Below are 26,514 nucleotides of genomic sequence, written 5' to 3'. Positions count from 1 at the left end.
GGATTCACATTTTCACCTAAGCCTATTTTATGTGTTCAGAATAATGAAAATTAGGTGTTCAGTAACTTTTGATTGACTGATGAAATAATAATGAAAATACATTTTGATTCAAATCTCTGCATGAAATGTTCATTGTGGAACACAGGCAGTGGGTATATGGCTCTTCAGCTTTCTGTATGTTTGAAAATGTTTATAGTCAAATGTTGGGAAGATATTTGAAGAAGTAGCTAAAAAAAGAGGAAGAAGAAGTAGCTTAAAAAACATGTTCAGGGCTTCCCTGGTGGTGCAGTGGTTGAGAGTCCGCCTGCCGATGCAGGGGACACAGGTTCGTGCCCCGGTCCGGGAAGATCCCACATGCCGCGGAGCGGCTGGGCCCGTGAGCCATGGCCGCTGAGCCTGCATCTCCGGAGCCTGTGCTCTGCAACGGGAGAGGCCAAAATAGTGAGAGGCCCGCGTACCGCAAAAAAAAAAAAAAATACGCACAAAAAGTGTTCATGTCTCAGAACATCTCCGTCCGCGGCCCTCCCAGTTGGCAACCCTGACTGTGTCCCTGACTGTGTGTCCCCGACTGTGGTTTCCAGCTTGGGTGTTGGGGCAACCTTGTTGCCTTGTTCTTAGCTCCACACCGTCCTCTGCCGCCTCTGTTCTGACCGCATGGAGGGACTGAGGGACACCCCAGGATGCAGGTCTTTCCTGCTCAAACACAGGAGGTCCTGGGCACTTGGGAAGATTGGCTGCCCTCTATGGGAGCCGTTATTGATAATAATGACGGTTTTAAAATAGGACTCATTAAAGTCAGATCTTGGTTGACTCTTGCATTTGGGCCTTTGACACCCATTCCTCTTTTCTAATTTTCTCTTTTCTTCTCCGTAAAATGAAGGAATTGAACCATACTATCTTGACAGGCATGTTGTGTAGTTGCGGCTTATCCAGGACACCTGGTATTTCCTTTTGTTTCTTTTTCAGTGGTCTTTTTGGCAGAGCTAAGGTAGAAGAAAAGAAATAAAACTGTGTTAGGATCAGTTTTGTATTATTGGTAGAGTCAATAAAACAGGAAAGTTTGGAAATAATCTTTATCGGTGACTTATTAATATAATTTTTTATTTTCTCGTTTTCCTTGTGTTGAAAAATCAGTGTGTCCCTCAATTTATCGCTGAATTCCCTGTCCAAACATGCAGTGATGTGCTGTTAATATCTGCAGGATTCACTGTTATGAGTAAGGTTGGTTATTGCTCTTAGGTAAACTCACACCTCCTCAGTGCTTCTGGCATGATGGGAACACCCTTTAAAATCATTCACGTAGCGACATACCATCCTGTGTAGTGTTCTGGTAAATCCTTCAGTGTGAAACAACTAGCTGTTGGGGGTGGAGGGAGGGAAGAAAGTCCTGATTTCTAGCGTGTGTCAGTTTCAGTGGTGTAAATCCTCCCACCGTGGCCAATTTCAAGCTAAGTAGATGGCATCACTGGACTGCAGAGCTGATCTCCATATGCAGAATCAGCTCACCCTGGGGGGTGGCGGCGGCTCCACTCTACCACTGCATCTCTACCCTATGAGAAAGTAGGTCAGATGGGCCTCCCTTAAACCATAAGAACAGATTTGCTGAACATTAAGATGCTGTTAGGTGATAGCCTGGTTTATGAAGGAAATTTATAAAGCAGTATTTAACGAAATAAAACAGCACTGTCTTTAATGGGAGATTTTGCAGGAGAAGCACACGGTGCGCCATCTTTGAACAAAGCCCTCTTGGTCTGGATTTCCTTTGCACCCACTAGCAGGGCTGCTCTGGCCTCCCCTTGGCGCCCATCCCTGTTACCTTACCCCATCCATTCGTTATGCTTCAGAGACCCTTGCAGAAAGCCCTGCTCCAGTGACAGGCTGTCATCTCTCAGCACCCGTGACTCTGACCTTCGAAAAGCCTTTGCCTTCAGACATGAGCATTGCAAAAAGACGTGATAATGATCGCTTTAAAAAATTCTTTTGGGGCTTCCCTGGTGGCACAGTGGTTGAGAGTCCGCCTGCCGATGCAGGGGACGCGGGTTCGTGCCCCGGTCCGGGAAGATCCCACATGCCGCGGAGCGGCTGGGCCCGTGAGCCATGGCCGCTGAGCCTGCGCGTCCGGAGCCTGTGCTCCGCAATGGGAGAGGCCACAGCAGTGAGAGGCCCACGTACAGGAAAAAAAAAAATTCTTTTGACCATTTCTTTAAAGGGCTGAAAATACTTGGGTAGGACAAAACATGGGCTTGTCAGACTATTTCTGACTATTGACCAGAACTAAAATACCCATTTTGGTGGGGCACTCCTCCAAAGGAGACATATGAGTAAAAAAAGAGGCATTATTTTGCAGAGTTAGAGGGACAAACCATAAACCAGAGGGCCAGGATTTAGTCGAGGCACTTCTCCCACGTAGAATGCAATAAAGCTTTTCATTAGTAAGAAAAGGAAAGGGCAGAAAACAAGCAAGCTCTCCAAGCAATGCTGCATTTTCTTGAGATTACATTCAGGTGAACACCAGCCTTCACCATGCATTTGCTCCCTCCCCTACGTAGCAGCGCATAAGGTAGGACAGAAACGCTTATTGTAGAACTGATTCACTCTCATTGGAATGTCAAGAACTGAGAGCGATTAAATACCCCAGACCTGGGAAGTGATCACACTTACCATGTCCTCACAGGAAATCTGTATTTTTCCACACTCTGCCATTTTACAAATTTCTTTTTTTTCCCTTTTTCAGCAAATACCGCCCACTGAGAAATCCTCTGTGTGACCTTTAGATGCCCATGACACTGGGAGGCATTAGTGTGGATTAATTTCCAGAACACAGCTTTGCCACCAGAGTTTCTCTATTCTGTGCTCAGCACAGGGGGTTGTAGAAATAGGCTCCTTACTGGAGGGACCAGGGGGCCACGTTCCAAAGCTAAAGTCCCAGCTTTGATAAGGATGAGAAGTAAATATTTTCTTCTTCTTGGGCCTACAACAGATTTACTTACAGTTTTGCAATTGAGGTCACTTTTGATGGCTTTGGGATCTTTAATTACCATGACTTAGCTCTCAGCCTTTATAAGAAAAACGTCTTGGTTAGTGGATGTGAGGCCAAATTGAAGATGTCTTTAGTAAAGAAGCCTCATGAAGATGATGTGCCCAAGGACCTGAGCGGACCACAGCCCCCAAGTCAAAGCCCATATTCACATTCATCCCTCAGGTGAAGAACCCCTCTCCTGGGGCATGAAGATACACAGAGAGGCCATGGATCTATGCTCATGTGACACTGACTGCGCGCTGTGGACTGGCTTCCTTTAACCTCTCAACAATCATTATCTCCATCTGACAAAAACCAGAACTGAGGCACAGAATGGTTAAGGGACTGTCTAAGGCCACACAGTGAGCCAGTGGCACACCTAAGGATTCAGATTCAGGCAACTACCACGTTATACAGGCTGATGACACACTAACCCATCAACAACAAGTATTCAACTGGTGGTTGTTTTGGAAACTGTATGAGGCATACACTACATCCTCCTGTGCAGAGCCAGCCAATAGAAATTGTTTTTTCAATATAGACTATATGCCATATTTTCCCAAATAGTCTGGACCCATGGTTAAGGTCAGCTTAAAACAATTCTCAGTCTCCTATTATAGAAAAATCCAAAATAATAATGGATAAAAATAATAGTTCAATTCTCTGTCATGTAGCTTTTGTTTTTCTGGAGCGAGGCAGGCCAGGTTGGGATAATAGCTTCAGGGTGTCATCAGAAACCCAAGCTCCCATCTTCAGAGTCACCTCATGATCCAAGATGGCTGCTGGTGCTCCAGCTATCAGGTCCTGATTTCAGGCTGGCACAGGAGAAGGCAGAGGAAGTCTAAAGGGGTTACAACCAGCTGAGCATGCCTCCCAGAAGTTTTAGATATATCACTGCCTTGATCTCAGTCATATGGCAATACCTGGCTATAAGAAAGGCACTTAAATACATTCTTTCATTCAGGTATAGATTTTTTTATAGTGTCTCCTGTTAAAAGCTGGGGAAAGAAAGAAAAAATGGGCTTGGGGAGGCAACTGAAAATATCTGCTCAAGGTCAATAGTTCACACCTACTGTTAGAGTTTAAGGGGCCCCCAAAATAATACCACAGAGTTCAGAATCAAGTAATGGAGAGACACAGGAGTAGCGTAGTTTGATAGGAGACTTCTGGAGAATGTGGGTTTGTAAATCCTACATCTAGAATTAGGGAGAGTTACCCACCCTCCCCTATCATTATGGGAGGTTTGCAGATCCGACACACACCCTCTGCCAACAGGTAACCCAAAGGGACTGGGCCTCACTGGTTAGTTCCTTCCCAGCTCTCACATCAGTAAGTCGCTGCCCCGTCATGCAGGAGAGAGGTCAGGAGTGCTGTTCTGATAGAAGGTCCCTCCATTTTGGAAGCATAAGAAGTGGGAGGCATGTCCCCAAACAACCGCCTACTTGTTTTGGCTGATGGGACCGCACTTCGTTTATGATGTTCCTGTTACTTTATTTCTGGTCTGTAAATTCTTCTGCTTATATGCCCAGTGGCGCGCTAGTAAACATTTAACATGCAGATCTCAAAAAAGTATAAATAATAATAAAATATATAATATTAGGTATCGTCAATTCCATATAGCCAATTCAAGCTCACAAAATACTTTTACTGCTTTTCAATGAACTTTTGCATCTGTAGCTCCCATAAGACACCCTATAGCTAATGAACCAGTGTTGCAACGTGAAGTTTGGTTGGTGCTTTTGTTTACAGTAACAAGACGGAAGTGAAACAGCAAAGACTTATATGGGAATTTTATTTGTCAATGGTGTGAGTGATTCTTTGCTGACTCAGATGAATCAGACTTCTTTGCTGAATCTTTCATACTAGAAGAATCATTTCTCAATATTTAGGGCTGTGTAGCCTGCAATGGCTTCAGATATTTAGTCTTCATTATCAGCTTTTCCTCCATCTCTTCCTTAAATTGAGGCAACCAATAAAACAGTAAACCAAGTCCTGACGTATAACCTCTGCAGACGTGAACGTGAGCTGACTCATTACCTTCTAAGTCCCACGGTGTCCCTGTATGTCAGTTTCACACAAACCCACTGTCTGCCTGAGATCCTGGACAAGCCCACCCAGGACCCTAAATCCCTGCAGCCATGAGCATTTCTGATGGGGTCCCCACCCTCCATTGCATTTAAGATGTGGAAGCCACCAGCCAGCATAACACATCTCCCCACCTGTACACCGTGGCTCAGTCCCTCATACCCCTGGACATGCCCACACTTCAGCATCTGTTAGGATGAGGCCCATAGTCATCGTCACAGCCCCCATGGAGGCAAAGCATCAGAGCAACTCCCTGCTTCAAATTCAAAATATGGAAAAAGGTATGGAGTTTCTAAAAATACTAAAAACAGAACTCCCACATGACCCAGCAATTCCACTCATGGGTCTAGATCAAAATAAACACAAGAACACTAATTCGAAAAGATACATGCACCCCCGTGTTCATAGCAGTGTTATTTACAATTGCCAAGGTATGGAAGCAACCTAAGTGTCTGTCAACAGATGGATGGATAAAGAAGACGTGGTACCTATATACAATGGAATACTACTCAGCCATAAAAAGGAATGAAATTGTGCCATTTGCAGCAACATGGATGGACCTAGAGACTATCATACTAAGTGAACTAGGTCAGAGAAATATACATAGGGATAGGGGATTTTAAAAAGGATTACTATGGGATTATATGAAACCATGTGTGTGAAACTTCTGAAAATTGTAAAGCACCACAGAATTTAAAGAATCTGCCATTCAATTAAAAAAAAACAGAAAAAAAACAAACTCAAAATATACCTAAACATGGATATACATCCAAATGAAAATAAATATTTTGTCACCTATGTGTCTTCCTCAGCAATGAGTTGTCTAGTGTGGGCTAGACATAACATAAACTGTCCTGTTCTTGAATACTTTAATTAACTTTCCCATTTTCTTCTACATTTCTGGCCCTCAGTTTTATCTAATAAATCTTACTATGGGAAACCAATTCCTGTCTTTAAAAGATGAAGTGATTGTAGAAGCAAAAGAAAGCATCTTGAGATTCTCAAATAATTTGCCTCCTTAGAACATTTTTTTAATTAAAAAGTCAACTGTGTTTCAAATTTACAAGTAATTTTACAACATATACAAATATGGGGTTTGCCATTATCGTGGAAAAGGATTTTTCACCAGGAATAGTTACCCTGACTCACGTTACTGAGCATCCCTGAGTACATCTCGAGGAGCTGGTACCCACTGCTGAGGACATCCTACCAGGGGCAGTCGTCTGTTGGCAGTGGCAGTGGCAGTGGCCGTCCCTCCGAATCCTTCCCAGGAAAATGACAGCACCATCTTTCGTTCTGGTATATTTTTCAAAAGAAGACCTTCAGGGATGCTTATATAGAGATTTTGAGTCCCTGAGCACAGAGTAAATCGCCCACAGAACTGACTTCTCCTACCCTCTTGGACACTTAAAATGTTTTTTTAGCCATTTTAGAAGGAAATCTTAAGTATTTTAAATCGTTTTAAACCAACCACACCAGGCTAGTTTAACATTTTTTAATGGTTCAGGAACATCATTTAAAAACCTACAGTGATGGTCCTCTGGGGCCCCCGGAAACACTCAGGGGTGGCTGAGATGAGTGTGGGGTGAGGAGAGGAGGGACACTGGAGTTGCTGGACTCAAGTGGCCCCCGCATCACCATGCGTCCTGAGGTTCATGCCTATTCAGTGCTGTCACACTTCCCTCTTTCATATCAGCTCTTTCATTCCTTCCCTTTCGTTGGTGGTCCCACCCCTGGTAGCCTGTCACTCTCCCAGGGTGGGTTTCCATTTGCCATGGGCAGGAAAGTAACTTAACTGAAGTCACGTGTCCTGCTTGTAAACATTAAACAGAGCATCAGGGACTTTCCCCTGCTGCTAAAACATTGGCATTTTGTACATTTTGGGGTTCTTAGATACGATATATGATTGCTTCATTTTTTTCATAAATATATTCCCTATGGTTGAGGTTTACTGAAATGATGCCACTATAAAGAAAATTCTTACTCCATGTTTAAAGGAAAACTGATAAGGAGACATGTCCAAAGAACCTCACAGATGAGCCTGGCCTCTCCCCGCCACCAGGTTCAGGAAAGTGATCCCAGGCATCACAGCGCACTGGGCAGGCTGGGGTCACACACGGGGCTCTGCGCAACAGGGCAGGTGTGCTTCACGGCCCCAAGCACAGGTGTCCAAAGCTTTTGTCCAGGTCCCCCTTGGTCAAGCTGTGAGCTTTCTCTTTCAGCTCTCCATCCACACATAAGATGTCCAAGTTCCACACCCCTGTTCAAAAGTGTTCGGTAGCAGCCAGAGCTGTTTGATGACAGATAATGCAAAGACAAAGGGAGGAGCAGGGAGATGTGGGGAGAGGTCCACTCTGCTCCCTGCTCCTCCTGAAGCTTCAGCCCAGCCTCCCCTGCTGTGGGAGACACTCTTGAAGAGGGTGCCATGCTGCCCTTGGGCCCTACCAGTGGTGTGCTTACCAGCCTCCTCTCTGCTGGCGTCCCATGGTTGGTGGCTATCTGGACCAGTCCATGGCTCCTTTACCTGGGGCCGTTGAATTCCCAGAGCTTCAGACCTTGTCCTCAGTGAGGAGGAGAAATGGGGAAGGGACCATCGTCCCGGGTTCACAGACCCATAGACCCTTCTCATGCTCCTACACAGGCCACCGCTGGAAGCCTTCTGCCTTCAAGATCTCAGAGGAGGGACAGCTCCGGTCCCTGTGTTTGCTTAGTTCTCCCAGGTGGCAGACATCTCCCTCTCCTGGAAACTTCCTCACCACCCTCAACTCCTCTGTAGTGGAAGGACCGTGGTGGACTTGGGGTTTCCACAGCCAGGAAGCATCATGCTGGAGCAGAATTTGCCAGCTCACCTTCTTGCAGCTTATCCAATCTCTACTCTTGGAGCTCCCCCACTGATTCTGGCGGTGGAAGCGCTGCAAGAAGGACCTCGGTCCTTGTCTTCTTTGAAGAAAGAATTCGGCAAAGAAACCAAGATTATGAAATAGAGACAGAGTTTGTTCGAAGCAAAGTACATGTGGAAGAGCAGACAGGCGAACTCGGAGTGAGTTGCACACAATAGGGGCTGCTTAGGTTGCTTATATGGGGGCATTTTTCCAGGTTGTCTCTGGCCAATCATCTTGAAGTGTCTGCAGGAGACTGGTTGCAGCTGCTCAGCCTGTCTCCATCATGTGGTTGAAGGGGAACATTCTTTCCATGCCCAATCTTCTTACATAGAGACTGAAAAATGGTGGAGCCACTTGGGAAAATAGTGTGGCAGTTTCCCAAAGTGTTAAACATACAATTGCCTTGTGACCCAGTCGTTCCACTCCTAGCAACCTACCCAGGAAAAATAAAAACATAAGTCAGCACAACAACCTCTACACAAATGTGTGCGTTATTTGTAAAATCCAAAAAGTGGAAACTATTCAAATGTGTACCAACTGGTGAATGAATGAACAAAATGTAGTCTATCCACGCAGTGAACTATCACTCAGTAATGAAAAGGAACAAAAGTACTGGGTACACACTCCAGTATGTATGAACCTTGAAAACATGCACAGTGGAAAAATTCCAGAAAGCTAGAGACAAAAAATATGTATTCACTGTAGGATTCTATTTATAGGAAATGTCCAAAAAAGGCAAATCTAGAGGGACAGAATGTCCATTAGTGGTTGCCTAGGACGGGGGGTGGGAAAGGAAAGAATCCATAAATGGACAGGCAGAATCTTTTGGGGTAATCTAAATGCTCTAAAATTTGAGGTGGTGATGATCATACAACTCTATATACTTGTATTGGGTTGTACTAGTAATGTGTGTGTGTGTGTGTGTGTGTGTGTGTGTGTGTGTGTGTGTGTGTGTGTGTGTTGGATAATGTAAATACACTTGTTTTGGGTTGAATGGTGCCTCCTCAAAATTCACATCCACCAGGAACCTCAGAATATGACCTCATGTGGAAGTAGGATCTTTGCAGATGTAATTGGTTAAGATGAAGTCATACTGAATGAAAACGGGTCTTAAGTCCAATGATGGCTGTCCTTACGAGAAATCCGTGTGAAGACACAGAGAAACATTCACAGGAAGTACCCATGTGAAGATGAGGGCAGAGATTGGAACCAAGCTGCCACAAGCCAAGGAACACCGAGGACCACCAGAAGCTGGAAGAGGCAAGAAAAGATTCTTCTCTAGAGCCTTTGGAGGGAGCACAGTCCTGATGTCATCTTATTTGTGGACTAGCCTCCAGAACTGTGAGAAAATACATTTCTGTTGTAAGCCACCAGCCTGTGGTCATTTGCTACTGCCACCCTAGGACACAAAGACAATACTAAAACCCACTCATTCGTACACTTATAGCCGGAGAATTTTGTGGTGTGTTAATTATACCTCAGTGAAGTTGTTAATAAAATTAAAACTTTTCTTAAATAAGCCAGAGGAAGAGAGGGATGAAGACCAAAGTTTAGGGATGGTAGAGCCAGTTCTGCCAATTCTCAGATACGCGGGAAGAGGAATCTCACCATGGCTGTAAGCGGCTTTCTTTAAAATATGGGACTCACAGTGCGTCTTTTCCTAGGTTCCGATTCTGCACACTCCACATCTTGTTATCTCTGCCACACACCCACTGACTGTAGAGAAACGTCACAGTGCAGGGTCTTCCATGGGGTTTCAGGCTACAAAGCTGGTAGATCTCTGGCTTGTTTGTCTCAAACCCTCCCGACCGGCCTTGGGGAAGACACGCCCCAGTATGTGCCAGTCTCAGGAGAAGGCCCAGTGTTTCTGTGGTCAAGTGCCCAGGGATGGGGCACTGGAAGGCTCCGAGGTGGGATATAAAGAGCATAGTGTGAGCTTGACCTTATAAATGAGGGTGGGTCTTTCTTTCCGTGATTGGGAAAATGAGGTTAAAAAACAGGCGAAAACTATAAATTTGTTTCACTTCTTTTAAAATCTTCCTGGTTGTTTTTGATAACATCTTGTTGTTCTCTCATTTTTTTTTAACATCTTTATTGGGGTATAATTGCTTTACAATGGTGTGTTAGTTTCTGCTTTATAACAAAGTGAACCAGTTATACATATACAAATGTTCCCATATCTCTTCCCTCTTGCGTCTCCCTCCCTCCCACCCTCCCTATCCCACCCCTCCAGGCGGTCACAAAGCACCGAGCCAATATCCCTGTGCCATGTGGCTGCTTCCCACTAGCTATCTACCTTACTACATTTGTTAGTGTGTATATGTCCATGACTCTCTCTCACCCTGTCACAGCTCACCCTTCCCCCTCCCCATAACCTCAAGTCCGTTCTCTAGGAGGTCTGCATCTTTATTCCTGCCTTACCCCTAGGTTCTTCATGACATTTTTTTTTCTTAAATTCCATATATATGTGTTAGCATACGGTATTTGTCTTTCTCTTTCTGACTTACTTCACTCTGTATGACAGACTCTAGGTCTATCCACCTCATTACAAATAGCTCAATTTTGTTTCTTTTTATGGCTGAGTAATATTCCATTGTATATATGTGCCACATCTTCTTTATCCATTCATCCGATGATGGGCACTTAGGTTGTTTCCATCTCCGGGCTATTGTAAATAGAGCTGCAATGAACATTTTGGTACATGACTCTTTTAGAATTTCGGTTTTCTCAGGGTATATGCCCAGTAGTGGGATTGCTGGGTCATATGGTAGTTCTATTTGTAGTTTTTTAAGGAACCTCCATACTGTTCTCCATAGTGGCTGAACCAATTCAGATTCCCACCAGCACTGCAAGAGTGTTCCCTTTTCTCCACACCCTCTCCAGCATTTATTGTTTCTAGATTTTTTAATGATGGCCATTCTGACTGGTGTGAGATGATATCTCATTGTAGTTTTGATTTGCATTTCTCTAATGATTAATGATGTTGAGCATTCCTTCATGTGTTTGTTGGCAGTCTGTATATCTTCTTTGGAGAAATGTCTATTTAGGTCTTCTGCCCATTTTTGGATTGGGTTGTTTGTTTTTTTGTTATTGAGCTGCAGGAGCTGCTTGTAAATTTTGGAGATTAATCCTTTGTCGGTTGCTTCATTTGCAAATATTTTCTCCCATTCTGAGGGTTGTCTTTTGGTCTTGTTTATGGTTTTCTTTGCTGTGCAGAAGATTTGAAGTTTCATTAGGTCCCATTTGTTTATTTTTGTTTTTATTTCCATTACTCTAGGAGGTGGGTCAGAAAGGATCTTGCTGTGATTTATGTCATAGAGTGTTCTGCCTATGTTTTCCTCTAAGAGTTTGATAGTTTCTGGCCTTACATTTAGGTCTTTAATCCATTTTGAGCTTATTTTTGTGTATGGTGTTAGGGAGTGATCTAATCTCATACTTTTACATGTACCTGTCCAGTTTTCCCAGCACCACTTATTGAAGAGGCTGTCCTTTCTCCACTGTACATTCCTGCCTCCTTTATCAAAGATAAGGTGTCCATATGTGCATGGGTTTATCTCTGGGCTTTCTATCCTGTTCCATTGATCTATCTTTCTGTTTTTGTGCCAGTACCATACCGTCTTGATAACTGTAGCTTTGTAGTATAGTCTGAAGTCAGGGAGCCTGATTCCTCCAGTTCCTTTTTTCGTTCTCAAGATTGCTTTGGCTATTCGGGGTCTTTTGTGTTTCCATACAAATTGCAAAATTTTTTGTTCTAGTTCTGTGAAAAATGCCAGTGGTAGTTTGATAGGGATTGCATTGAATCTATAGATTGCTTTGGGTAGTAGAGTCATTTTCACAATGTTGATTCTTCCAATCCAAGAACATGGTATATGTCTCCATCTATTTGTATCATCTATAATTTCTTTCATCAGTGTCTTATAATTTTCTGCATACAGGTCTTTTGTCTCCTTATGTAGGTTTATTCCTAGATATTTTATTCTTTTTGTTGCAATGGTAAATGGGAGTGTTTTCTTGATTTCACTTTCAGATTTTTCATCATTAGTGTATAGGAATGCCAGAGATTTCTGTGCATTTATTTTGTATCCTGCCACTTTACCAAATTCATTGATTAGCTCTAGTAGTTTTCTGGTAGCATCTTTAGGATTCTCTATGTATAGGATCATGTCATCTGCAAACAGTGACAGCTTTACTTCTTCTTTTCCGATTTGGATTCCTTTTATTTCCTTTTCTTCTCTGATTGCTGTGCCTAAAACTTCCAAAACTATGTTGAATAAGAGTGGTGAGAGTGGGCAACCTTGTCTTGTTCCTGATCTTAGAGGAAATGCTTTCAGTTTTTCAGCATTGAGGATGATGTTTGCTGTGGGCTTGTCGTATATGGCCTTTATTGTGTTGAGGAAAGTTCCCTCTATGCCTACTTTCTGCAGGGTTTTTATCATAAATGGGTGTTGAATTTTGTCAAAAGCTTTCTCTGCATCTATTGAGATGATCATATGGTTTTTCTCCTTCAATTTGTTAATATGATTTATCACATTGATAGATTTGTGTATATTGAAGAATCCTTGCTTTCCTGTGATAAACCCCACTTGATCATGGTGTATGATCCTTTTAATGTGCTGTTGGATTCTGTTTGCTAGTATTTTGTTGAGGATTTTTGCATCTATGTTCATCAGTGATATTGGCCTGTAGTTTTCTTTCTTTGTGACATCCTTGTCTGGTTTTGGTATCAAGGTGATGGTGGCCTCGTAGAAGGAGTTTGGGAGTGTTCCTCCCTCTGCTATATTTTGGAAGAGTTTAAGAAAGATAGGTGTTAGCTCTTCTCTAAATGTTTGATAGAATTCGCCTGTGAAGCCATCTGGTCCTGGGCTTTTCTTTGTTGGAAGATTTTTAATCAGTTTCAATTTTAGTGCTTGTGATTGGTCTGTTTATATTTTCTATTTCTTCCTGATTCAGTCTTGGCAGGTTGTGCATTTCTAAGAATTTGTCTATTTCTTCCAGATTGTCCATTTTATTGGCATAGAGTTGCTTGTAGTAATCTCTCATGATCTTTTGTATTTCTGCAGTGTCAGTTGTTACCTCTCCTTTTTCATTTCTAATTCTATTGATTTGAGTCTTCTCCCTTTTTTTCTTGATGAGTCTGGCTAGTGGTTTATCTATGTTGTTTATCTTCTCAAAGAACCAGCTTTTAGTTTTGTTGATCTTTGCTATTGTTTCCTTCATTTCTTTTTCATTTATTTCTGATCTGATTTTTATGATTTCTTTCCTTCTGCTAGCTTTGGGGTTTTTTTGTTCTTCTTTCTCTAATTGCTTGTGGTGCAAAGTTAGGTTGTTTATTCTAGATGTTTCCTGCTTCTTAAGGTGGGCTTGTATTGCTATAAACTTCCCCCTTAGAACTGCTTTTGCTGCATCCCACAAGTTTTGGGTCGTTGTGTCTCCATTGTCATTTGTTTCTAGGTATTTTTTGATTTCCTCTTTGATTTCTTCAGTGATAACTTCATTATTAAGTAGTGTATTGTTTAGCCTCCATGTGTTTGTATTTTTTACAGATCTTTTCCTGTAATTGATATCTAGTCTCATGGCGTTGTGGTCAGAAAAGATACTTGATACAATTTCAATTTTCTTAAATTTACCAAGGCTTGATTTGTGACCCAAGATATGATCTATCCTGGAGAATGTTCCATGAGCACCTGAGAAAAATGTGTATTCTGTTGTTTTTGGATGGAATGTCCTATAAATATCAATTAAGCCCATCTTGTTTAATGTATCATTTAAAGCTTGTGTTTCCTTATTTATTTTCATTTTGGATGATCTGTCCATGGGTGAAAGTGGAGTGTTTAAATCCCCTACTATGAATGTGTTACTGTCGATTTCCCCTTTTTATGGCTGTTAGTATGTGCCTTATGTATTGAGGTGCTCCTATGTTGGGTGCATAAATATTTACAATTGTTATATCTTCTTCTTGGATCGATCCCTTGATCATTATGTAGTGTCCTTCTTTGTCTCTTTTAATAGTCCTTATTTTAAAGTCTATTTTGTCTGATATGAGAATTGCTACTCCAACTTTCTTTTGGTTTCCATTTGCATGGAATATCTTTTTCCATCCCCCCACTTTCAGTCTCTATGTGTCTCTAGGTCTGAAGTGGGTCTCTTGTAGACAGCATATATAAGGGTCTTGTTTTTGTATCCATTCAGCTAATCTGTGTCTTTTGGTGGGAGCATTTAGTCCATTTACATTTAAGGTAATTATCGATATGTATGTTCCTATTCCCATTTTCTAAATTGTTTTAGGTTCGTTATTACAGGTCTTTTCCTTCTCTTGTGTTTCTTGCCTAGAGAAGATCCTTTAGCATTTGTTGTAAAGCTGGTTTGGTGGTGCTGAACTCTCTCAGCTTTTGCTTGTCTGTAAAGGTTTTAATTTCTCCATCAAATCTGAATGAGATCCTTGCTGGGTAGGGTAATCTTGGCTGCAGGTTTTTCTCCTTCATCACTTTCAGTATGTCCTGCCACTCCCTTCTGGCTTGTAGGGTTTCTGCTGAGAGATCAGCTGTTAACCTTATGGGGATTCCCTTATGTGTTATTTGTTGTTTTTCCCTTTCTGCTTTTAATATGCTTTCTTTGTATTTAATTTTTGACAGTTTGATTAATATGTGTCTTGGCGTGTTTCTCCCTGTATTTATCCTGTATGGGACTCTCTGTGCTTCCTGGACTTGATTAACTATTTCCTTTCCCATATTAGGGAAGTTTTCAACTATAATCTCTTCAAATATTTTCTCAGTCCCTTTCTTTTTCTCTTCTTCTTCTGGAACCCCTATAATTCGAATGTTGGTGCGTTTAATGTTGTCCCAGAGGTCTCTGAGACTGTCCTCAGTTCTTTTCATTCTTTTTTCTTTATTCTGCTCTGCAGTAGTTATTTCCACTATTTTATCTTCCAGGTCACTTATCCATTCTTCTGCCTCAGTTATTCTGCTATTGATCCCATCTAGAGTACTTTTAATTTCATTTATTGTGTTGTTCATCGTTGCTTGTTTCATCTTTAGTTCTTCTAGGTCCTTGTTAACTGATTCTTGCATTTTGTCCATTCTATCTCCAAGATTTCGGATCATCCTTACTATCATTATTCTGAATTCTTTTTCAGGTAGACTGCCTATTTCCTCCTCATTTGTTAGGTCTGGTACATTTTTATCTTGCTCCTTTATCTGCTGTGTGTTTTTCTGTCTTCTCATTTTGCTTATCTTACCGTGTTTGGGGTCTCCTTTTTGCAGGCTGCAGGTTCGTAGTTCCTGCTGTTTTTGATGTCTGTCTCCAGTGGCTAAGGTTGGTTAAGTGGGTTGTGTAGGCTTCCTGGTGGAGGGGACTAGTGCCTGTGTTGTGGTGGATGAGGCTGGATCTTGTCTCTCTAGTGGGCAGGTTCACATCTGGTGGTGTGTTTTGGGGTGTCTGTGGCCTTATGATTTTAGGCAGCCTTTCTGCTAATGGGTGGGGTTGTGTTCCTGTTTTGCTAGTTGTTTGGCATAGGTTGTCCAGCACTGTGGCTTGCTGGTCGTTGAGTGAAGCTGGGTGCTGGTGTTAAGATGGAGGTCTCTGGGAGATTTTCGCCGTTTGATATTATGTGGAGCTGGGAGGTCTCTTGTTGACCAGTGTCCTGAAGTTGGCTCTCCTACCTCAGAGGCAGAGCCCTGCCTCCTGGCTGGAGCACCAAGAGCTTTTCATCCACACGGCTTAGAATAAAAGGGAGAAAGAGTAGAGGGAATTAGTAGAAGTATGAGGAAAGAAAGAAGGAAAGGAGGGTAGGAAGGAAGGAAGAAAGAAAGAAAGAAGCAAAGAAGGAAAGAAGGCAAGAAGGAAAGAAAGGAGGGAGGGAGGGAGGAAGGAAGGAAGGAGGGAAAGAAGGAAAAAAGACAGAAAGAACGAAGATACAGTAAAAATAAAATAAAGTATAATAAAGTTATTGAATTTAAAAATTCTTATTTGAAAAAAAAAGGGACAGATAGAACCTTGGGACAAATGTTGGAAGCAAAGCTATTCAGACAAAATCTTACACAGAAGCATACACATACACCCTCACTAAAAGAGGTAAATGGGGAAAAATCATAAATCTTGCTGTCAGAGACCACCTCCTCAATTTGGGATGATTCGTTGTCTAAAGGAGGGAAGGAAGGAAGGAAGGAAAGAAAGAAAGAAAGAAAGAAAGAAAGAAAGAAAGAAAGAAAGAAAGAAGGTAAAGTATAATAACGTTATTAAAATTAAAATTGATTATTAAGAAAAAAATGTTTAAAAAAAACCATGGACGGATAGAACCCTAGGACAAATGGTGGAAGCAAGACTATACAGACAAGATCTCACACAGAAGCATACACATATACATTCACAAAAAGAGGAAAAGGGAAAAAAATCATAGATCTTGCTCCTAAAGTCCACTTCCTTAATTTGGGATGATTGGTTGTCTATTCAGGTATTCCAAAGATGCAGGGTATATCAAGTTGATTGTGGAGCTTTAATCCGCTGCGCCTGAGGCTGCTGGGAGAGATTTCCCTTTCTCTTCTTTGTTCTCACAGCTCCCAGGGGCTCAGCTTTGGATTTGGCCCTGCCACTGCGTGTAGGTCGCTGGAGGGCGTCTGTTTTTTGCTCAGACAGGACGGGGTTAAAAGAGCCGCAGATTCGGGGGCTCTGGCGCACTCAGGCCGGCGGGGAGGGAGGGGCACGGAGTGCGGGGCGGGCCTGCGGCGGCAAAGTCCGGCGTGACTTTGCACCAACCTGAGGCCCACAGTGCGTTCTCCCGGGGAAGTTGTCCCTGGATCCCGGGAACCTGGCAGTGGCGGGCTGCACAGGCTCCACGGAAGAGGGGTGTGGAGAGTGACCTGTGCTCGCACACAGGCCCCTCGGTGGCGGCAGCAGCAGCCTTAGCGTCTCCCGCCCGTCTCTGGGGTTCGCGCTTTTAGCCGCGGCTCGCGCCCGTCTCCGGAGTTCCCTCAAGCAGCGTTCTTAAACCCCTCTCCTCACGCACCAGGAAACAAAGAGGGAAGAAAAAGTCTCTTGCCTCTTCGGCAGGTGCAGACTTTTCCCCGGACTCCCTCCTGGCTAGCCGTGGTGCACTAACCCCTTCAGGCTATGTTCAAGCCTCCAACCCCAGTCCTCTCCCTGCGCTCCGTCCGAAACCGAAACCCGAGCCTCAGCTCGCAGCCCCGCCCGCCCCGGCGGGTGAGCAGACAAGCCTCTCGGGCTGGTGAGTGCCGGTCGGCACCGATCCTCTGTGCGGGAATCTCCCCGCTTTGCCCTCCGCATCCATTGCTGTGCACTCCTCCGCGGCTTCGAAGCTCCCCCCTCCGCCCCCCGCAGTCTCCGCCCGCGAAGGGGCTTCCTAGTGTGTGGAAACTTTTCCTCCTTCACAGCTGCCTCCCACTGGTGCAGGTGCCGTCCCTATTCTTTTGTCTCTGTTTTTTCTTTTTTTTCTTTTGCCCTACCCAGGTACGTGGGGAGTTTCTTGCCTTTTGGGAGGTCTGAGGTCTTCTGCCAGCGTTCAGTGGGTGTTCTGTAGGAGTTGTTCCACGTGTAGATGTATTTCTGGTGTATCTATGGGGAGGAAGGTGATCTCCGCGTCTTACTCTTCCGCCATCTTCCTTCTCTCATGTTTTAAAAATATCTTTAAACGTTTAGTGTATGATTATTTCAGGTTCTGTGTCTGGGAATTCTAGCATCTGAAGTCTTCGGCGGGTGCTGATTCTCAACGAGAGTAGATTGTTTCCTCATGTGTTTTATATTTTTGTTTTGTGAGTTCATGTTTAGAGAAGGTTTATCTGGGAGAATCTCAATGGGCCTGGATAAAGGACCCATCCTTCTGGAGTGTGTTTTTGTTTGCTTTTGCTGGATTCCTCAGGCCCATTACCAAACTAGGGTCGCCATCACATCAATCCTTTAGCAGGAATTTGACTCCAAACTTATGTAGAGTCAGACCAGCTACAAATGCTCAAGGGAGATGGTTTTTCTTCATTCGCAACACAAGCCAAGGCAGTTTGCTTCTCCCTTTGCCATCGTGCGGTCTTATGTATTGACTGTTTTTTGATGATTGGCTTGCTCCTAGGATAGAGCCCTCTGAGGAGCTCTGCATGGAGGTTTCCCTTTTATCACCTGCCTCACAGGCAGTCAAAGCACCAGCACTGTAATACCTGGGGCCTTGTTTCTGGCTCCTGGGTTTTCTCTCACTTTCTTATAAAGTTAGTATGCATTTAAAAGGTGTTTGTTACACACTGTCCAGCATTTCTAGGTGGTCTGTGGCATGGGCCTGGCGCCTCATGTCTCCTGGAATATTGCCCAGGATGGGAGTCTATAGATGGATTTTGAGGTGGAGAGAGGGAACTGGACAAGTTTCACAAATAAAGGTTCCTGTTCTCTCAATGCATCGGGATGAGATTCCCTGCTATAAACGATGGGAGAAGGATAGGTCCAAGGTTTCCACAGGACTGTAAAAGTTTGTACCAGCCGTGGGATGGGATGTCGAGAGGTCGCTTCAGGGACTGGTTAGCAACAGCCAGGGCTCCATCTCAGTTGACTAGCAAGGGTTCGTTCCCATAGCTGACAAGGAGAGTTAGAAATGTAGGAGATTACAGAAGGAGTGTAATTCTCAATGGAAGCCCCCTTTCCCATCCAATAAGCAAGTCACATCATTGTCCTGTGTGTTCTAGGGGATGTGGGTCTGCCATCCACAGGGATTGGACGAGAGCAACACTGCACGAGTATGAAACCACAGGGCAATTTCTGCTTAAGGCTCATTTAGTCCAGTTTCATTTTTCTGCCACCTTCCAACTATCTGGATCATGATTCTTGCTCAGCAGTTTCCTGAATGCATTTTATTTCAAAGAAACACCTCCTCGGGAATTCTCTGGATATCCAGTGGTTAGGGTTCTGCGCTTCCACTGCCGGGGGCCTGGGTTCCATGCTCCCTGGTCAGGGAACTAAGATCCCACAAGCCGCGCAGTACAGCCAGAAAGCAAAAAAAAACTGAGCTGCGTGTTAAGGTGGGGGAAGCCGAGAACCCTGCTTTGCCGAGTAAGTTGTGTCGTTTTTGGGTTTTCAGTTCCTGCGATGATTACGTCCTATCCAAACACCACCCTGGCCACTCAGGGTCAGAAGAAGGAAATGAGCTGCACGGCCCATGGCGAGAAGCCTATCATAGTCCGCTGGGAGAAGGAGGACAGAATCATTAACCCCGAAATGGCCCGCTATCTCGTGTCCGTCAAGGAGCTGGGAGAGGAGGTGATTTCCACTCTGCAGGTAAAACATGACAAACATGGCATATGAGAAGCTACCTTCATGGACAGAATAAGCCTGTCTTTTCACATAAGTCGGTGCATGTGGGTAGCCAATAGCAAATCAGCTTTTGAAACATCTACGAAGCACTGTCTCTCCCCCTTCCCATAATGGGATTGCTGAGTAGCCTGCCCAAATAGTGCCTTATCATACGTAAAATTGTTAAGAGTAAAATTATTGGGAACATGGCAGGGAACCCAACCGTAATAATAAAAAGAAAGAGAGAAACCGAGTCTTTTAATGACAGTTAATCCTGGCGGAATGACAGCGTATGTTGCGCACATGTTTTAACTTCCTGTAAAAAGAAAAATTAGATGGGTTCTTGGACAAAAAATATTATAAGGAAAATATTTTGATTCTTGGGGGAAAACCCCACATAAAAAAGTACTGCAGTCTCTTAGAACTTTCAGCACCACTGGCAGTTAGCTGGGTGATTCTTTTAATATGGGGGAGAAACGATGCTGTAGGACACACATGGAAAGAAAAAGTCCTGTGTTTGAAACGCTAATATTGATTCACTCCCAGGGTCCAATCCTGGAGTCCTGGGAGACCAAACCTTTATTGCGGTGTTTATAGATCTGTTTTTTCAGGCAGGGCTGCTTTGAATGCTTTAAAAATCCACTATGAGATTAAAAAAAAAAGTATATGGGGAATATATATCAACCTGACCGTGCATCCTACGTTAAATTACACATCCAATTTCACAAGCTGGCAGCTGACGTAGATTGTCTACATTGCCTCTATCCATCTGCACATTTACAATTGTGCTGAAATAATTTGCTCTCAGAATTGTGTGTCCCTGTGTGTGTGTGTGTGTGTGTGTGTGTGCTTGGGGCTGGGAGGAGGGTGAGAGTGGAGAGAAGAGTTTTACAGCCAAAAGCCCTTGAGTTGTTCCCTCGCTCCGTTCTACTGGGTAAGACGGATTTCTCTCTGCTTTACGCGTAGATTTTGCCAACGGTAAGAGAAGATTCTGGCTTCTTCTCCTGTCACGCTATCAATTCTTATGGGGAGGACCGTGGAATAATTCAGCTCACAGTGCAAGGTAGGATGGACATAGCCTAGGGGGAGAAACACGGCTGTTTCAGGACAGTAAGTGTGTGCCCAGGCTTGGGAACCCGTGTGGCCTCAGCTTGACGTGTCACACTTCCAAGTCCTTGGAAAATTTTGAATCTGTACAAAGTGGGTGCTAAAGCACCATTTTGCAGGTCTCATGATTATGTCAAGATGCAGCCCCAAAACACAGGGGACAAAGTTCGTAAAGGAATTGGGTTTGGATGACTGGGCAGCCCTGAGAGTGTGCCTTTCTTGCTCAATTTTAGGGATCCTTATACTAGACAATCCGAATGAAAGTTTAATATCTGGGGCCAAAATAGTTTTTGAGTTAATAGATCCCAAGCCAGACCAGAAGGGTGACACTGAAATCTCCCATGTTTGGTCCAGCTTTACAAGTGCTGTGAAAACTGGCAGATTTGAAAAGTGCAAATTTTCCATCCTCAAAAGGGATTGGGGAAAAAAAATACTTCCAGGTAAAAAAATCGTCTGCCCATATCAAATGCTGACAAAGCTTTTGTGAGTCACCCTCAGCTTTTCCACTAGCGTCTATGCCTGAACAATATCTGAACTGATCCCGGGTTTCCTGTTGACTGCACAGAGCCTCCAGACCCTCCTGAAATTGAGATCAAAGATGTGAAGGCACGTACAATCACCCTCAGGTGGACCATGGGATTTGATGGAAACAGCCCCATCACAGGCTATGACATTGAATGCAAAAATAAATCAGGTAAGTCCTTGATTTCCTCCGACTTCATTTCCACTTCAGAAAGCCCTTTTATTTTTTGCCTTTCTAGTGGATTTTACCTGTAAGAAGAACCTGGACTCTGGGAAACTCAGAGGGGGCTCTTTTTACCAGTTTGTCTCTTTCCTTGCACGAAGTACACCCACGTTTCCTGGGGTGGGAATGGTTTTCTGTCGAGATGGCTTTGTTGGGTCAGCCCTGCCTCTTTTCTCTTTGAACCAGCAGGACCTCTATGTGATTGCTCCCTGTGGCCACTTTGGCACTGTCGCCACCGATGGCCGCATGGGCTGCTGCCGACCCGACCTGGCCCCTGTCATTATTTTTTCTACCTCCCTGGCTTCCCTTTGCTTCCCTCGTGTCCGAATCCCTGAGTACCAGCTGTGTTCAGTGTCTGTGGGCTGAGCCGAGTGGTGGCAGTTTGCGCAGAGGGCCACATCTTCTCCAGATGGGCTCTGACCTTGCAGGGCCCTCCTGGATGTGCAGGGACAGGCCACGGGCCCGAATGTAGGCCAGCACTCCTGTGCTTCCTCTGCGCCAGCAAGTGGCCGGCCCGCAGGGAGCTCGGACATGAAACAGACCCACAGCTGTCAGGACCACGACAGGCCTGCCTGTTGATCACCTTGAAGTGACAATGACAAGGTCACTTGGAACATTAGGACCCATCAGGCCGAGGGTAGGGTACCACCGCTGTGGCTCCTGGTCTGGACTTTGACACAAAAGAGACGAGGAATTCTAGCAGCATCAGCACATGAAGGGTTGACAGAACCGCAGAGGCCAGGAAAGTGACCTTGCTTCTCACTCTCCGGGCACCGTGCGTTACTTCAGAGCACCCTGTCGTGACCCACTTAGTATCTTTGGAGCAGACGCTGGAGTAAAAACTTAAGCTGGAGGCAGCTGGAAAGGCAGGTCAGGAGCGAGGAAATGTTTCAGTACGAGTGGGCAGTACGAGCAGGAGAATGTGTGAGACGGGAGTAGGAAGCAAGTCCAGAAAAAGCCTAAGGGGTGGGGCTTAAGGAAAGCAACTCATGGTGATGAAAACGACTTGTATCAAACCAAGACTAGAGGTTGCAGCAATAGTGCTTGAGGCTGGTGATAAGTCACAGGCTGGAAATGCGTAAAAAAGACGTCGGAGGAGGTGAAATGGCTTGGCTTGTTCCCCCGAGCCGCAGCCAGAGACCTGGGAGTGAGGTGATGCTTACATGGACCTGAGGAAGCCTCCTGAGAGGAGCACAGCAGCTGCAGTCACACTGTCCCCTAGAAATGTGGCAGGTCCACTGCAGGTGCAGGTGAAGGATGCCCCTTGAGCAAGCTGAGGGCAGTGTTGGTCCCAACAGGGATCTTTCAGGAATCAGGACCAAGGGGCTTGCCCAGGGTCAAAGGAAGAGAGGAGGCGTTGCCTTCGTTCTAAACAAATAAGGTCAGGATGGAACCCAAGATTGAGAAGTTCTGAGATCCAGGTCTTGAAGTAAAGGAAGTGCTTCTTAGGTGAGACCAGCGTGTTCTCTTGGAGAACAGCCTGGAAACTGATGGCAACAATGAGAACTCAGCAGAAACACAGACGTGCATGATGCGGACACTCTGCAGAGTCCTCAGAGGGAGGGACAGACCCCACCAGGCTCTCTGGCTGGGCACTGACCGAAGGACTGTGCGTCTGGGAGCTAGTGCCCACGCAGTCTCTCAAGGGAGCAGCTCGGTGCCTCCCTGTCTTCAGGGCATCAGTCATTTCCAGGTGCCGGTGACGGTCCAGTGGTGACGGTCCAGTGGCTCCTCAAAGGGGTTTGCGGCCCAGCCTGTCCTGGCTCAGCTGTGGCCCTGTCTCTTACCAGCTGTACCCACCCCAAACCATCCTCCTCTGTGAGATGGGCTCCCCCAGCATCACTGCGACAAGGGTCCCTCAAAGGCTGCCCTCCTGTTCCTGGACCACACAGTTACTATGGTTACTCCCACCTGATACTTAGACGCCACTCCTCGTGTTACCTCCACAGGGACTCATCCCTGGTCCACATTCAAGGCCAGGCCTCCCTCTCATGTGCTCCTACAGTCTCTCCCCTTCCTTTCCTGGCAGGTGTCATCATGCGTGATCACGTATTTAACTCTGTATTTGTTTTTCAAATTTATCAATATTTTCTTTTATTACATCTGGGTTTTGAGTTAAGTTAGAAAAGTTGTTCTCTACCTCTGGCCATAAAATAATTCAGCCTCTTTTCTTCTAGTACTTCATGTTGTTTCTTTCCCTCTCTTTTCAAGATTTAGATCTCCAAACCATTTGGAGTTTACTCTTCCGTATGCTGGGAGAGATGGATCTAGTTTTATCTTTTCCAAAATGGGTCTTCTGTTGCCCCAACATCATTTATTAAAAGGTCCACCTTTTCCCAGTGATTTCAGATGCCACCTCTATCACATACTAACTTCCCATATGTACTTGAGTCTATTTCTGGACTTTCTATTCTACTCCATTGGTTTATCTATTAATGCACCAGTACCAGACCATTTTAATCACAGAGGCTTTGTGTCTTAATATCTAATAAGGCTAGTCCACCCTTGTAACTTTTCCTTTCCAGTATTTTCTTAGTTTTCCATATATAACTTTAGGATCAACATATTTAGCTCCATAAAGGCATGTTTTTGTTATTGTTAATGAGATCACATTAAATTTGTTTATTAGCTTAACGGAGAACTGACATTTTTATGATGTTGTGGGTTTACCTGGTCCATCAAAAAATATGTGAAGTTCTAAGCCCTGGTACTGCACAGTGTGACCTAGTTGGGGAATGGGGTCAGACAGCTGTGATTGATGATATTAACATGTCAGCCCTACCAGACTGGGAGCTCTTTGGGGTGCACTAAGCCCTGCCCAGTTCCCCTGGACCTAGCACAGGCCTAACATGTGTCAGCACTTCACAGATATTTGGTGAATTCTCATTGAGAAGGGAATGCATTTACAACTCACCGTCTGGCACATAGCAAACGTGTAATAAATGCAGCTTTTAGTATTACTCCAGCGTGCACCAAAATGCTTACACGTAAAAGGCCTCTAGGACCATCTGTGTTTGTGTAACTACTTGCTACCCATTCAGGATCCTCAGTGTCTCCCACGTCTCCTGTTAGTTTCCCAAAGGCAGGGACTCTGATTCAGTGCTTCCCCAGCACCTAGCACAGTGCCTGCCACATAAGACTTGCTCAGTAATACTTGTGGCATTTAATTTACGTGCAGTCCAAACCTAAGAATTACGTTTATCACCAACAGCATTTTCAAATGTGTAAGCTGATGGGACTGTACAGAATTAAAGCAGGAAAGCTCCTTATCTGTGAAGCTGGGGATGGTCAGAATCAAGGGATACATTTCCATCCTTCTACTCCACACACACACACACACACACACACACACACACACACACACACACACACACAGCCAAGCTCATGGCTAAGGCATTCTTGCAGTTCTGGAACCCAGCAGTCTGAGGGTCAGAATGAGCACCACGGGGGTACTTGGGGAAAAGCCCATGGACAGGTAACCATGGCCTGATGTCTCCACCAAGACCTCCATCACTTTCAGTTTGAAAGGCCTGGGAGGAAGGAGCGATCAGTAGCAGGCAGGAATCACAGTCACTGCTGTAGGAAAAGTGTTAGCATTTTCATGTGTTAGTTGCTTCCTCAATAAGTTTTGGGTATATAAACAGTACAGCCATAATTTAAGTGAGTGCAATTTATAGGCAGAGTACATAGAAACTGATCCTGCAAGTCACAGCTTAAATGTCACCTCCTCCAGGAAGTCTTCCCTGACTACCCAGTTTATGGCATGCCCTTTCTCTACTCATAGAGCACCCTGTATGCCTTGGAACATTTGGTGAGCTTGTGACTGTTTATTTAATAGCTGTCTCCTGTGCTGAGTAGTTGTCCCCCTGAGGGATCTAGTGACCCCTCAGGGTAGGTACTACATCTGAGGAACCCTGTGCTATGTCCTTGCATCACCTACAGTGACCAGCACACATATTAGACTTGTAAGAAACATTTTTTTACTGGTTAACTCTCAACCTGAGTTTTAGGCAATGAAATCATCCCCCTAAAAGACACTTTCTTCCACTTTTTGTTAATTTGCTAAGAACACAATGTATGACCACATTCCTAGCAAAGTGGGTCCCTGCAAGCGATCCTTCAGGCTATGCTTGACCAACCCCAGCAATGGAAAGTCACCAGCCCGAGAAAGCACGATTCTGCCTCGGGCCAGCCAGGATTATTAGATATTCTTACATTTCTTGCACCTGAAGCCAATGGCCCTCTTCCCACCGCCTAAGCCCTTTTGGCAAATGACATCCCTTCCAGGATATGAAAACAGATGATGCTCCTTAATTTTCCATTTGCCAAGAAAGACAAAACAGCCCAAGTTCCTTTGCTTGTATCTCCAGTGACCATCTCCTGGCCCACTTGCTCTGATCAGGCCCCGTGGCAACAGCCCTGGTGTCATCTGACTGGGCGCAGACGCAAAGGAGCCTTCGCCTCCCTCATTTGGAATGTTCAGCTTTCTCCGTGGAGCCCCAATCCCACGGGTTGCTTTGTCTGCCACATACTAAGATCCTAGTGGCCACTGCTTCTCCTCCAGATGGACACCAAGAACCCCTTTCCATCCCCTTCCAGCACCTTGTCCCCCGTGCACGGCTGGCTGATGCTGTCCGGTGCGTCTACTTCCTTCTCCTCTTGGAAGGCAGGCCGCCTGTCCCCACGTCCCCTCTGGGCTGCCTCTGTCCTTCTCCCCAGGGCCTCACTGACCAGGCCTAGCTCCTTTGCACACCTCCCTTCTCCTCTCTCAGGCCCCCTTCCCCATTTCACCGAGGCTTCTTCTCCATGGAGAGCAAGAAGCAGAAGCGGCTTCCCCTGGGTCCCGATGCCTCCCTTCTCTTGCCCAACACCGCAGGTCTCATCCTTCTCTGAGCTGCCTCTTCATTGCACTTCTTTTGTATAATTTTGTCTCTCAAACTTTGGGCCACCCTCACTCTTTCAGGCCTCTAACGACCCTTCTGCAGATCAAGTTCACCCTCTTACATTTGTCCTTGACGATCTGCCCATCCTCCTGACTCAGGGTGTCTGACGCCCAAGTTGGGCTCACCAGTGAGCACCCAGTACAACCACACCGCTCCTGGGGGCTCCCCCAGTCCTTCCCGTGGGGGATGATTGGGATTTCAGAGGCAGGGAGGCCACTCTGAGCTTCCTCATCCTTTTCACCACTGGTCTCTCCAGGGCACATCATGGAATCCTACCTACTTTTTCATCAGATGCTTCTGACATCTCCTCTCTAAACCAAGGGACGAATCTGACCATGCACAGCTCTCCCACCCTTAGCTCCTACAAACGCAGAGGACTTACAATAATTCTTGGCAAAGTTCCCCTCCCTTGCACTTGACCCAGCTCTCTGCATTGATCCTCCTTGCCAGGAA

The 26,514-nt window shown here is 45.0% G+C and overlaps 1 protein-coding gene across 1 annotated transcript in view; it reads left to right on the top strand.

Annotated features, from left to right (window-relative positions):
- DSCAM (DS cell adhesion molecule) overlaps positions 1 to 26,514 on the top strand; it is a gene marked incomplete at its 5' end in the record, with an annotated part of 743,298 nt that overhangs the window by 572,395 nt on the left and 144,389 nt on the right. The window contains 3 exons of the mRNA XM_060149089.1: positions 19,055 to 19,251; positions 20,233 to 20,329; positions 20,939 to 21,067. Of these exons, the coding sequence (XP_060005072.1) occupies positions 19,055 to 19,251; positions 20,233 to 20,329; positions 20,939 to 21,067 (423 nt within the window). The remainder of the gene's footprint in view (positions 1 to 19,054; positions 19,252 to 20,232; positions 20,330 to 20,938; positions 21,068 to 26,514) is intronic.

Source organism: Lagenorhynchus albirostris, chromosome 5, assembly GCF_949774975.1.
Source record: "Lagenorhynchus albirostris chromosome 5, mLagAlb1.1, whole genome shotgun sequence".
Classification (NCBI taxonomy): Eukaryota; Metazoa; Chordata; class Mammalia; order Artiodactyla; family Delphinidae; genus Lagenorhynchus; species Lagenorhynchus albirostris.
This window is presented reverse-complemented; position numbering and strand designations above follow the sequence as displayed.